This window comes from Phoxinus phoxinus (assembly GCF_949152265.1).
Source record: "Phoxinus phoxinus genome assembly, chromosome: 10".
Lineage (NCBI taxonomy): Eukaryota > Metazoa > Chordata > Actinopteri > Cypriniformes > Leuciscidae > Phoxinus > Phoxinus phoxinus.
Window position 1 is genome coordinate 34,910,997 of NC_136885.1, and position 13,985 is coordinate 34,924,981.

The 13,985-nt window shown below is 38.2% G+C and overlaps 1 protein-coding gene across 12 annotated transcripts in view; it reads left to right on the forward strand.

The window, feature by feature from the left end:
- Nucleotides 1–13,985, forward strand: part of satb1b (SATB homeobox 1b) — a 63,373-nt gene that overhangs the window by 10,451 nt on the left and 38,937 nt on the right. For 7 of the 12 annotated variants that reach the window (XM_079627117.1, XM_079627123.1, XM_079627126.1 and 4 more), the window contains exons 3-6: nucleotides 2,907–3,083; nucleotides 5,759–5,885; nucleotides 7,067–7,190; nucleotides 13,383–13,494. In XM_079627117.1, the coding sequence (XP_079483243.1) occupies nucleotides 2,907–3,083; nucleotides 5,759–5,885; nucleotides 7,067–7,190; nucleotides 13,383–13,494 (540 nt within the window). The remainder of the gene's footprint in view (nucleotides 1–2,906; nucleotides 3,084–5,758; nucleotides 5,886–7,066; nucleotides 7,191–13,382; nucleotides 13,495–13,985) is intronic. The other 5 variants (XM_079627124.1, XM_079627128.1, XM_079627127.1 and 2 more) reach the window with 1 other exon arrangement.

The following is a 13,985-nucleotide window of genomic DNA, read 5'->3' on the forward strand; positions in this document are numbered from 1 at the left end:
ATTGACCCATATAATGTATTGTTGGCTATTGCCACAGATATACCCGTGCGGCTCCAGACTGGTTTTGTGATCCAGGGTCATATATTATTCCAGTAGGTGTGCAACGATACCCTTCCAATAAATATCACGATACTGAACTCGCGATACGATATTATTGCGATAGTCCAAGACATATGATAAAAGGTTAACAAAAAATGTAGTTGATTAAAATGCTAAATTATGTTTTACATTGTGTGTGTAAATGAACAGGCTTGGACTTGGTGCTGGAAACCCAAAGCACAGGACAATAGAGACACCAGAATAACAATATTCATGATTCTGAAGCTGAAAATACAGAATTATTATAGACGAATATGCTTGCACTCGTCACTGGCTAGATATATTTAAAGTAATTTCGGCCACTTTTTACTGGTAAGATCAGATATTTGACATTATCAGGACACACAAATATTCCCCCATTGCATTATTATACATTATATTCAACATTATATATAGTAGTTTAATATAATACTGACGCTAAAACTCTGAAAACTATACACAATATATATTGTCACTACGATACATATTTTTGTATTGCGATATATAGTGACACGATATATTGTGAAACCCTTAGATTCCAGTGAGAAGCAGTTCGTCTGTCCATCAAACGTGATGTTTAAAGCACAGTTATGAGAATAGATCATTTGGACCAATGATATTTCACGATGGGCGATGGGCTCATCACTCAGAAACATAAGTGACCAATAAATTGTTCTGTGTTTGTTGTGGCCACTGATGGTTAGGACGAAGAACCCTCATGTATTGAAAAAAAATTCAATTCAGAAATTGAATATTTCATTTCACGTATCAACATTTGAGGATATGTTTAGCACCAACTAAGCATATTTGCAAATTGTTCATATATTCAATATTTTCAAATTGAAATTTTTGGTAAATGATTTTTCTTTGTTTGGTGATTTTGATGTTTCATTGCTATTTATTTTGCTATGTGTATATACATGCATGCATATGTGTATATGTGTGTGTGTATATACATGCATGCATATGTGTATATGTGTGTGTGTGTGTGTGTGTGTGTGTGTGTATATACATGCATGCATATGTGTATATGTGTGTGTGTATATACATGCATGCATATGTGTATATGTGTGTGTGTGTGTGTGTGTGTATATACATGCATGCATATGTGTATATGTGTGTGTGTGTGTATATACATGCATGCATAAGTGTATATGTATGTGTGTATATACATGCATGCATATGTGTATATATGTGTGTGTGTGTGTGTATATACATGCATGCATATGTGTGTGTGTATATACATGCATGCATATGTGTATATGTGTGTGTGTATATACATGCATGCATATGTGTATATGTGTGTGTGTATATACATGTATGCATATGTGTATGTGTGTGTGTGTATATACATGTATGCATATGTGTGTGTGTGTGTGTATATATACATGCATGCATATGTGTGTGTGTGTGTGTGTGTGTGTGTGTGTGTGTATATACATGCATGCATATGTGTATATGTGTGTGTGTGTATATACATGCATGCATATGTGTATATGTGTGTGTGTGTGTGTGTATATACATGCATGCATATGTGTATATGTGTGTGTGTGTGTGTGTGTGTATATACATGTATGCATATGTGTATATGTGTGTGTGTATATACATGCATGCATGTGTGTGTGTGTATATACATGCATGCATATGTGTATATACACACACACCTGCAGTGTACAATTAAAGGGGAGATATTAGTGATAACATGTAGTGTTAGTTCATGTTCCTCTGCTGTGCTCTATAGCTCTCTGGGCAACCGTTATTATTATTTATGGGAAATAGTGAACTTTTGCTGAGTGCCTGCTGAACTTTGGTAGCTACTGTATTCATTGTTTTAGCTGAATAATATTTACCATGGGCTTTTCTCAGCTCTCTGGGAACAAAGCGTGTATTGATCCCGAAATGAACCGACACAGCAGTCTTTATTGTTAGATCTTTATCTATTAAAAATGGAAAAGCTTCGATTCAGCACATTCCCTGGCATCTGCTTATGATTATACCCCTATTTATTGATTGTTTTCCTGAAAACGGTCGCATTCTTAGGAAGCTGTGACCGTGAGGAGCAGAAATATGATTTATTACGATTGCCCCGGATAGAAGACGTTGATACAGCCTGTGTTAAACCCTGTGAAAATAAAGATCCCGAGTCCAAGAGATCATGAAGTTCCTGAAATTTCATCACCGGAGTGTTGCAGCTGGCTGGTATTATGTGATATTTGCACAGTAAACCCGAACACATGACAGCTTTGGACGGAGATTCTTCGTTTTTTCCCTGATAGCGGCGCGCTGTTTACACAGACTCGTAAACCTCAAGGCTATAGGGAGCATTGGGAGCCGCGGCGTACAGTGCATCATGGGAAGGGTTCTGGGATCTGCCTGAAGAAGTATTCTAATGTGATTTGAGCACCTTAACAATAAATAAAGCGCTAAACCCACGATGAGCCCTAACCTTTTAGTGTGCTAACACGTTTAAATAGCAGAGCTGTTTCGTTGACGCCATCTCTCCTCGTTCTGCGTTCTGATCTTATTATGCATGTTACAATGCTGCTTTATTTTAACACCATTACAGCGGATTATAATCAATTGATAATTAGAGGTTAGGCGAATGTAACTATTGCTCATGCTTAGGGTTAGGTTTTTAAAAAATGCCACCCAGAACTCTCTAGCAACAACGTGGCGTCTTCCTTGAACTTTATTTTTAGCTGGTTTATCATTTGCATTTGCATTTTTGGCTGGATGTGCGACACAAACAGCGCTGTTGGTAATGATCGGAGGCATTTCATTCGCTCTGTGCGAGGGTGAAGTGTAAAGCGTGCTCTTGTGTCTGCTAGGTAACATGCTGCCGGTGTTCTGTGTGGTGGAGCACTACGAGAGCCCCATCGAGTTCGACAGTAAAGAGGAACACGCTGAGTTCGTTCTGGTGAGGAAGGACATGCTCTTCAACCAGCTGATCGAGATGGCCCTGCTCTCCCTGGGCTACTCGCACAGTTCAGCTGCTCAGGCTAAAGGTACGGCATGCTTTCCCTCTCCAAAAACACCAATGCATTCACTAAACCGATTCCTCCAGAACATGCACGGTTTTTTTTTCTTCATGCGTTTAGATCAGAACCGTGAGTCATCGAACGCCGGGCAGATGCTCGGATATTTTTGGAGGCTAAACAGAGATATTTCTGGAGTGATTTGTTGGCTAGGCTCTGGGTTTTTGCTCGGGCTGACCTGATGCCGAGGTCAGGGGGGTTGTGGGTAGAGGAACACACAGGTGCACCTCCTGCTCTCTGTAATCACACTTTTCTCAATGGGAACGAGTGTGGAGGTGGGCCTGTGGTTTCTAATTGCTCGCTTTATGGAGTTGAGGGCTATTTTAAGAGCTGGAGCCTTCAGCCTGTAATTTATTGCAGGCTGTCCATCATCATTTCTTTTTTCGTTGGATCTTCTGGATCTTTTTTTTCATTTAGTGCCAGTCGAAAGGACAACCTTTTTTTTTTTTTAAAGGGTGAAAGCCTTTCTTTAACCCCATACTATGGCATTATCATAAAAAAAAACATTTAGAAAGCACTGTTCGAAAACATGGTGAGAGTTTGGCGTTATAACATTGCTAAGTTCACAACATGATGCTCACAAGTAGTGTTTAAAATACAATAACTTTTTTTATTCAGCAAGGATGCATTAAATTGATTAAAAGTGATGCAGTTTTTATTTTTACTTTCGGTTTATTAAATAATCCTGAAAAAAAGTTTAAGCAGCACAACTGTTTTCAACATTGATAATAATCATAAATGTTTCTTGAGCATCATCATATTATAGTGATTTCTGAAGGATCATGTGACACTGAAGACTGGAGTAATGATGCTGAAAATTCAGCTTTGATCACAGGAATAAATTACATTTGACTAGATATTCACATAGAAAACAGTTATCTTATATTGTAATCATATTTAGGTAACTGTATTTACTGTATTTTTAATCAAATTAACGCAGCCTTTTTCAAAAACATTAAAACCGACCCCAAACCTTTGTATAAAAAAAATTGTATACACAAATATTGGTTAAAATTGTCAAAATGGATTTTGGCATTAAATGCATATATTTTTAACCAACAATTTTCTCGCTTCACCTTCCATCTTGTCTAGATTTTTTTAATTATTGTTGCAATGCATTATGGGATTGTGTTGTGTATGTGATGCATAAAAAGCGTATGCATTCTTACCGCATAAAGAAGATTGCTTTAAATCCTGCCTGTGTGTTGTCAGCTTACTAGGCTTTGAGGTTTAGACATTACGAAAATGGTAATAACATAGCATTTTTTTTAAGTGCGTTATGTTGAATATGGTTATTAAATGACACATCAAAGTACCATAATTGCCACATTATTATTTTTTTTTCTAAAGAACTTAAAGAGGTCCTCTTATGCTTTTTTCCATGTTCATCTTACTTTAGTGTGTAATGTTGCTGTTTGAGAATGAAAAATCTCTGCAAAGTTCCAGTTATTCTCTATATCAGTGTTTCTGAACTCCTGAAACGCCTCCATTGTAGTCTTGAGTTTCTTCCCGGGAACGAACACGTCACAATATTCCTCATTATAATAATTAATACGCAGAATAAAGGGGCGGGGCCTGGTTGAGTTAGTTAGTAGTGTGTTAATCTGGCGGTTATGGTAAGGGGCGGGGCATTTCCCAAACACACTCGAAGCGCTCGACTAATCACAGCACACTGATCCAGCCGACCAATCAGAGCACAGTGTGCTTTTCAGAAGGAGGGGCTTCATAGAGACAGGAAGTAAACAGAGCGTTACTGACAGACTGGAAAGAGAGGAGCCGCAACAATGCAGAATATGAGGAAAATAATCAACATTTAAAGGGATAGTTCACTTTCAAATTAAATGTTGGTATGTTTTATCTTACCTGAAGTGCATCCAAGATGTAGGTGTCTTTGTCTCCGCAGTAGTTTCAATTGTGATATTTTTAGGTCAACCCGTTCTTGTCTGTCAGTCATATAATGCAGGTCTATAGGCACTGTCTCCAAAAGCATGCAGAGAAAAGTCCAAATTACACAATTCCCCATCGTAAGTGCACATTGATGGCCTAAGACACGAAACAAGCGGTTTGTGTGATAAAACCAACAGTATTTATATCGTTTTTATCTCTTTTACACAACCACGTCCATCTGATCTGTTTACACCGGATTTCTTCCCCGGAAACTAATCTAACCGCCTTCGATTGGACGTTGCATTTTTAAACTCAGCAGAAACGCGTGTGATTGGCTGTACGGCTCAACGTATGCCTCTGATTGGCCTGAACAATGAAGCGAGTCGTGTGTCAAGATAGAAGGCTTACAAATTGGGAATAAGTGAAAACTCAACACTCCCGGATGAGATCGCGCGAGCTTAGGCCATCAATGTGCACTTACCATGGGGAATTTGTTAATTTGGACTTTTCTCTGCATGCTTTTGGAAACAGTGCCTATACACCTGCATTATATGACTGACAGACAAGAACGGGTTGACCTAAAAATACATCTTGGATGCACTTCAGGTAAGATAACACATACCAAAATTTAATTTCAAAGTGAACTATCCCTTTAAGCACGAAAACCTGTTCTAGTAGAGCCTGAAAAAGTGAAAAATGCAGTGTTGGATCCTGTGTGCGAGAGTCTGCGTGTGGTAAATGGTGTTTCCTCACCGCAGGGCTGATTCAGGTGGGCAAGTGGAACCCCGTGCCTCTTTCCTACGTGACGGATGCACCCGACGCCACAGTGGCGGACATGTTGCAGGATGTGTACCATGTGGTCACGCTGAAAATCCAGCTACACAGGTCAGTGTTTCCCATCTACTGTACCCACAACACAAACAGTGCTGTTTTTTTATCTCCCACAAGCCACTGCTGTGGGCACACACACACACACACACCTCTTCCTCTTTCTGTAGACATCCATGCATATCTGTGTGTCTCTGTCTGTCTTGTCTCCAGAGGCTCTGTGGCCGTCTCGCACTTTAAGGTGTGCCGGATCCGATCGCTCCATTTCTTGAAGTGTGTGTGTGTGTGTGTGTGTGTGTCTATATGCAAACATGGATGTGTTAATTGCACATTACAGCAGTACTACCTCTCATCCAATTACTCCAAAGAACTATGAAACCATCATTATTGCGCTTAAAAAATAAATAAATCCAGGAAGCATTCATTTAAATTCAAGTATGTGTATTTAAAGGTGTCGTGTGTCATTATTTACACCACTAGCATTACCAAATAGCATTGCAAAAATATTTTTCCTGTGACTTTGGTCAGGCAACAGCCACCGGTGAAGTTAACGTCACCATCTGTCTGTCTGATCATTCGCAGACTGTTTGAATCCCGGCATTGTTTTTGCAGTTCCGTTTGGTGACGCTGGTGGCGCGGAAATGACACTCCTCATCCTTAATTTGCATTGCATGCTGGCGTCGAACATCGGTGTTGCGATATTTACTTGGCAGCTTGCCGTTTATTGCGTCCTATTGAACAAGCGTTCATTAATGACACCCTGAATGCAGCTGTGTTTTCTCCCTTGATTTGGTTGTGCATTTTTTTTTTTTTTTTTTACGCTCATCTAAATACTGGATATGGTATTTAGATGCTGGTCTTTTTTTTTAATGCATCTAGCATCTAAATCTATCTAGAAACACCTTAAATTGTTTCAGCAAGCACATCAAGGCAGGAAGGTAGAAGTAACGTGAAATAATAGTCGCCGCATGCAGCTGATGTATAATTCATGCATCAATACAGCAGATGTGTTGTATAAAGTAATTAACTAATCAGAACAATCAGGAGAGAGAGAGAGAGAGAGAGAGAGAGAGAGAGAGAGAGAGACTCCAGATGCATCTGCTTCATGCGCCAAATGAAATCTGTCTGTCTTAGAGGGACGCTTGCAGCAGAGAAGCAAAGCCCAGTGCTCACTGTCCTCTCTCTCTCTCTTTTCACTCTTTCCATCTCTCTTTCTCTTGTTCTATCTCTTCCTGCAGTTGTCCTAAACTGGAAGACCTTCCTCCAGAGCAGTGGACCCACTCTACAGTAAGAAATGCGCTCAAGGAGTTACTCAAAGACATGAACCAGAGCTCTCTGGCAAAAGAATGTCCCTTATCACAGGTGCTGGAGCCTTCCACGTCTAGTTGCCAAGATTGCAAGTGTCCCTTTTACAAATGCCCAGAGTTTGATAGAGTGGAAATGGACAGAATTGCCATAGAAATCCAAATCAATAGCCATTGTCGTGCCCGTAGATTAATGCACTTTATTTTGATGCTGTTGCTAGCCGTTGTGAATGCGAGTATTGTTGGGTAAACAATGGGCGAATCACAATGATCTTGATAATGCATTACAAGCTGTGAACTGTTATGGGTGAATCTCACGAAACATGTCGACGTGTCGGTTTTAACCTTAAAAACCAAAGAAAGAATTGTATTGTGCTTGTAGAGAATTAAGCCTATTTTTGTTTTGCACTGTGTTGCATTATTGCGTTATTTTAATGACAATTAAGCAGCTTAAAAAAAAGCTTCTCATTACCGCAATGCAAAACGTTCAAATAATTCATACAGCATGGTGCTATTATTTTTGGTCACACATTAGATGAGGGTCCAATTCTCACTATTAACTCACCATTACCTCAATAAACTCCTAATCACTGCTTATTAATAGTTAGTAAAGTACAGTAGTCAACATTTGAAGTGGATCAGACGTTGTCCTGAGACAAGAACGGGTATTGTTAAAAAAAAATTCATGTATAACTTTTGATGAAAAGTTTTGATCCACTTTAAATGTTGACTACTGTAGTTGTTAAGTTTAGGCATTGGTGGGATTAAAGGAATAGTTCTCTTAAAAATGAAAATTCTGTCATTATGAACTCACCATCAAGTTGTTTCAAACCTGTATGAATTTCTTTCTTCTGCTGAACACATAAGATTATATATTTAAAGAATATCGGTAACCAGACCGATTAGTATTTATGGAAGTCAATGGCATTAATATGTGCTTTATAAGTATTAATAAACAGCCAATATCCTAGTAATATGCATGAGCAACTTGTTAATAGTGAGAATTGGACCCTAATCTAAAGTGTTACCTTATTTTCTTACCGTGTTTATACTTATTTTTATTTTTTTTTATGTACAGTAATGAATATTCCATCAGAAACACTTTTGAGAACTATTTTTAAAAACTGTAAACTTTTACAGTAATGAGAATTTATATATATATATAAAAAAAAAATAAGATCCTAAAAATGGGCTTCATTAAAAAAATAATAATAATAATTTAGATTTTTGTGGATGACATGTGACCTGGCCACATTTGCATGAGATTCACCCTTAAAACCGCAGAGCTACTGTTTAAATGCTTAAGGGAAGACGAGTGTTTCAGCTCGTGTGTGTGTGTGTGTTGGCACAGTCGTAGTGCATTTCATCTCAGGGAAGCCCGTTCTTCACCTGCAGGTGTGTGTGTGTGTGTGTGTGTGTGGTGTAAAGAGTCCCAGGGTGCTGTTCAGGCAGCGCAGGGGCTGGGCCGCTCCACATCTCTCTAATCACTCTGTTTACAGTCCATATGTGAGCTATTCCCACCGAGCAGCGGCCCGGCACTTCCGCTGAATTACAGTCCGCTCACATTCTGCTTTCTGCTTTTGTTGTTTCCAGGATGCCTCGTCATGTTCGGCGCGTCTTTGCTCGGTAACCTAGTAGAGGTGACCTTTCTTTTAGGTGAACAGTTGACAGGAAGAGTTGGAGAGATCGGGCCGATTTAAGAACGAACGCCAACTATTATAGGATTAGTGTCTCCTTGATACTCGACGGTAATCCCTGCTCTTGAAAAGGTTAATGAATGGAGAATCAGGAGGAGCAGAAGGGGATTGTGAATAGTGTGTGTTGCACGTTTGGTTTAGACACTAGCTGGAGTCGTTCAGATTGGTGAACTGTCTGTAGGACTAGTAAGATTTATATAAATATGTTGGTTGTACACCAACCAGACTTGTTTCTTAGTGCCCTTCATGTGATGTTGAGTTTTTAAACTGCCCTTTTCAAAGTTATAGTACTTTTAATTTGACTTTAATGCGAGTCATTGTGCAAGAAGCTAAAACTGAGATGACAATGGCGAAAAAATTATTATGCATTAATGTATATACTTTTCCATGACTTAACTTGTCATGAAATCATTACTGTAAAGCATCCTTGTCCTATGGAAAGGCGCTGTATTTTAATTTTATAAAAATGTTGATATTGATATTAATTAAATTGTAGCTTTATTTTTATTTATTTTTAATTTAGCAAATTTTAAAATAATTTTTGGATGAATTTAGCAACTTCTCAGATCAACACACTAAAATAAATGTTGTTTAAATAAAAAAAGATTTAATATTTACTTTTTTATTTTTTTATCATATTGATGTTGTGAATTTTAATGTTAGACATTTAAAAGTAAAAGTTAAATTAAATTGTATTATAATATTGGTATTATGACTTTTATTGATGATGATTTTAATTTTAAAAAGTAAAAGTTGTTAAATTAAATTGTATTAATATATTGGTATTATTACTTATATTGATAATGATTTTAATTTTAGTATAATTTTTTTGTGGGATAAATTTAGCAACTTTTTAAAATAAAAAATAAAATAGTTTTAGGACCTATATATATATATATATATATATAAATTATTAATAAAATTTTATTTAACTTTGTGGACATGCAAAATTTCAAGGACATGGTAAAAAAAATTGGGGGAAATAATCAAAATAGCAACAAAAAAAATGGACAAACTCCCCAGTTAACCTCACTAATCGACTAGTTAATTGCTGGGTGATTAATTGGCTATCCTGACTTGTTCCTAGTTCGTCGTGTATTTGGTCTAAAGATGCCCTGGATAAAAAGAAAACATGCTTTTGTTTTCCGCACAATATGACTCGACCGCCGTCAGACCGATTTGTCGCGCGACGCTAAAGAAAAGGAGAAAAGTGAATTGCTCGGGCAGGTTTGCTCCCGCTCATCAGCCGTCTTTCAGCACACGTATGTTTCCCGTGATCAAACGTAACCCGTGTGTCCCCTCAGACGACCGGAACAAAAGGGGCCCCGGGGCCCCGAAAGAGCAGCTGTGGAGTTGCATAGCAGCAAATAGCCATCAAATGCCATCTCCACGGGTCTGACATGGACCCTTTCTCACGGAGTGGACGAAACAGAAGCTGTAATTGAGATGTTTATGAGACCACAATGCAGGGAGACTCACAACTGCCACGCAATGAGGAAGTGCAAACGCTGGTTCCTTCTGTGCGACTCTCCCGTGACGGAAAGTCAAATAGATGTTTTATGTGGAGAGCAGCGTGACGGACTTCCTGGGCGCTCAGATAAGGCTCGCGATGGTTATCTTCTACAGAGGCTCGTCCCATCACCTGTTGGTTGGTGGCTCCTGAGGTGGTTATCTGCATGGTTTGTGGTGGCGTACAGGGCTCGGGAGATGTGCGGCGTGAGACCAGTGATTAATGCACGCGGATTCTCACAACATCTGTGTCAACTGTACTCAATATAGATCTCAAACTGATGACTCATGAAATCGTGGGTGATTTTGTTCATCCTCTATTGTTAGTTGCTGAGTTTGTTGGTTCGCTCTCTTCCACCATGACTGTTGTTTCAGATCAGCGATTAAAGGAGGGCTGTGACATTTAAAACGCCGGTTGGCCTTCAAATGCCTCCTGTCTGCATGCATATTCCACTCCTGCGTTTGGAGAGGGTCTTCTCCTCATCTTGGAGACCGCTACACACTCTTCATTTCTGCAGCAGCGTGAGCTTTTGGCAGTAAAGGTTAATAGTCCTTCTCATTGTACACAGCGATGTGGTTAACCGTCTTCTGGCTGAACTGTGCACCTGTTCACGGAGACACGCTGAAGGGGTTTTCATATTGATGCCGTTCGAGAACCTTTTCCATATAGTACCGTACAGGTGAAACTCGAAAAATGTGAATATAGTGCAATTTATTTCAGTAATTCAACTTAAAAGGTGAAACTAATATATTATATAGACTCATTACATGCAAAGTGAGATATTTCAAGCCTTTATTTGTTATAATTGTTATGATAAGCTGTAAGCCATAATCGTCAAAATTATAACAAATAAAGGTCTGAAATATCTCACTTTGCATGTAATGAGTCTATATAATATATTAGTTTCACCTTTTAAGTTGAATCACTGAAATAAATGAACTTTTGCACCATATTCTCATTTTTCCGAGTGTCACCTGTAGTTCTCCTATGACATTATATGGAACTTAAAGAGGTTCTGTTTTCAATTAAGTTCTGTTAATTTTAATATTAAAATTTCCATATTATACCATAAGCAAGCATTTCATATGATGTTGTGGAATAGCACTTTTAAAGTCCCTCTGTGGTGAAAATCCAGCTTTTAATGTTGTTTATATGTCTATATGGTGTTTTTAATACGCTTAAATCATGTGTAAGTTCATAAGTGGACAGCATTGCTGAGTATTTTCTGCTTAAAACTGCAGTGAACCAAAGACAGTCTCAAAAACACGGTTTGAAATCGCTGGTGTTTCTGACGTCACACACTACCTTGTAACCAATCAGATCAACGTGTGATCGTCAACCAGTGGAACTCTGAGTGAGGGAGTGAGTGGAGGCGGGGGTCATTTGCATATTCATAGAACCACGCATACTAAATGAGGCAAGGGTGTCGAGTTACATTCAATCTATTTTAAGGCATGAAGACTTTTTTTCCAAGAAAAAAACTTCTAACTTCTAATTTTGGTGATCAGAGATGAGTTTTAAGAGATACAATTATTGACTACAGGGGGACTTTAAATGCTGTATAATGTGATATGAAAAAATGGAGCAATTTAAATTTCCACATGTCATAAAAAACATTTTAAAGTTCCATATGAAATCATCTGTGAGCTTTTTAAAACACTATCCCCTTGTTTCCCAGACTAAAAGCCGTCTTACCTGAAAGCATATCTTAAAATATGTCAGTGCCATTGTTTTGTGTCAAGATGCACATCAGTTTATAAAAATAATAATTGAACTAAGACCTAATCCTGACTCAATCTAAGCCCTGTCTGTGAAACCAGGCCTTTATGAAATCATAGAAGTGCAATTTAAATATCCATATTATGCCATAAGCAGACGTCAAGTTCTACATGATGGCATAGAAGAGCTTTTTTTTTTTTTTAAAACAACTCCATATGATATCATGGGAAAAACAATCAACTTTTTATAGCGTGCCAAAAGATCATAGAGCCTTGTCAAATTCCATATGATGATCTTCACGTATAGTTTGAAACTCCATATTAATATCTGCATTAAAAAAAATTCATTGAGAACATTTTTGAGTTCTATATGATCTTAAAGGAGAACAGTTGTAAGTTCCTATGATGATCTTCACGTATAGTTTGAAACTCGATATTAATATCTGCATTGAATTTCTATGTCATAGAGAACATGTTCGAGTTCTATATGATGTTAAAGGAGAACAGTTGTAAGTTCCTATAATGTTAAATAACCTTTAAAGAAGCTTATAGTCACATCAAGAATCCGTCACAGGGAAAATGGTTCTTGATGCATAACCTTTATTTCTGAGAGCATATCCATATGTTTTCTGCACGATGCATTGGGAAAGGGGATTGCTGAAGTTCTCTATAAACTTCCTCTGTTGAAGACACGAACCTCCGAGTCCCCAAGTGCTCATGTTATAAAAATGATAAAGCTGCTGTACCTGTAATTTAAAAACAGATGGTTTCATCTTTTGAATATTTATAACAATCAAAACAATTTCTGCGCTATGTTGCCCAGGGCTATTAAGGTGTTAAGTGTTGGGTTTAATGAAAAAGAATCTCAGCTTCTTTTTTTTTTTTTTTTTTTTTTTGGAGTGGAATGTATTAAAATAGAAAAGAAGAAAGCGGGGAAGATGAATAGAAACACGCTGTTAGGCCAGCGAGGAGACGTGAACTCGTTGTGTGGTCTCAACATGCGACTCCGGCTGTGAAAACAGATTGTGAATATGAGTTGCATTCATATAGGGCAGAAATCCCCAAAGCATCGTGTGCTTTGCTCTCTGCCTCACGGATCCTCCTGTGTGCGTCCTCTCTCGTACTCTGTGGCATTTGTTAAAGGGACATGTGTTTTTTTTAGTTTATATTACTGCAGAAAAAAAATTGTGCATGAATCGCATTTCTTACCGTTTCTTGGATCAAGATTTGACACTTTGTACATAATGCACAGAATGACAGGATGTGTTGTTGTACTGTGTGTGTGTGAATGTGGGTTTTAAACGACATACAATTTTGTCTTGCAGAGTATGATTTCTTCAATTGTTAACAGCACTTACTATGCAAATGTGTCAGCGGCGAAGTGTCAAGAATTCGGACGCTGGTATAAACATTTCAAGAAGACAAAAGACATGATAGGTAAGCAGAACGCTTAAAGATACGTCAATCACATCAGGCTGAAAAAACTGTTAGTGTGTGTGTGTGTTTCTCTGTCTGTCTGTCTGTCTGTCTGTCTGTCTGTCTGTCTGTCTGTCTGTCTGTCTGTCTGTCTGTCTGTCTGTCTATCTATCTGTCTGTCTGTGTCTCTTTCTGTCTGTCTATCATTCTGTCTGTCTGTCTGTCTGTCTGTGTCTCTTTCTGTCTGTCTATCATTATATCTGTCTGTGTCTCTTTCTGTCTGTCTATCATTATATCTGTCTGTCTGTCTGTCTATCATTATATCTGTCTGTCTGTCTGTCTATCATTATATCTGTCTGTCTGTCTGTCTATCATTATATCTGTCTGTCTGTCTGTCTGTCTCTTTCTGTCTATCTGTGTATCTGTCTGTCTGTCTATATGTCTTTTTCTGTCTGTCTATCTGTGTCTCTTTCTGTCTGTCTGTCTATCTGTCTGTCTGTCTGTCTGTCTGT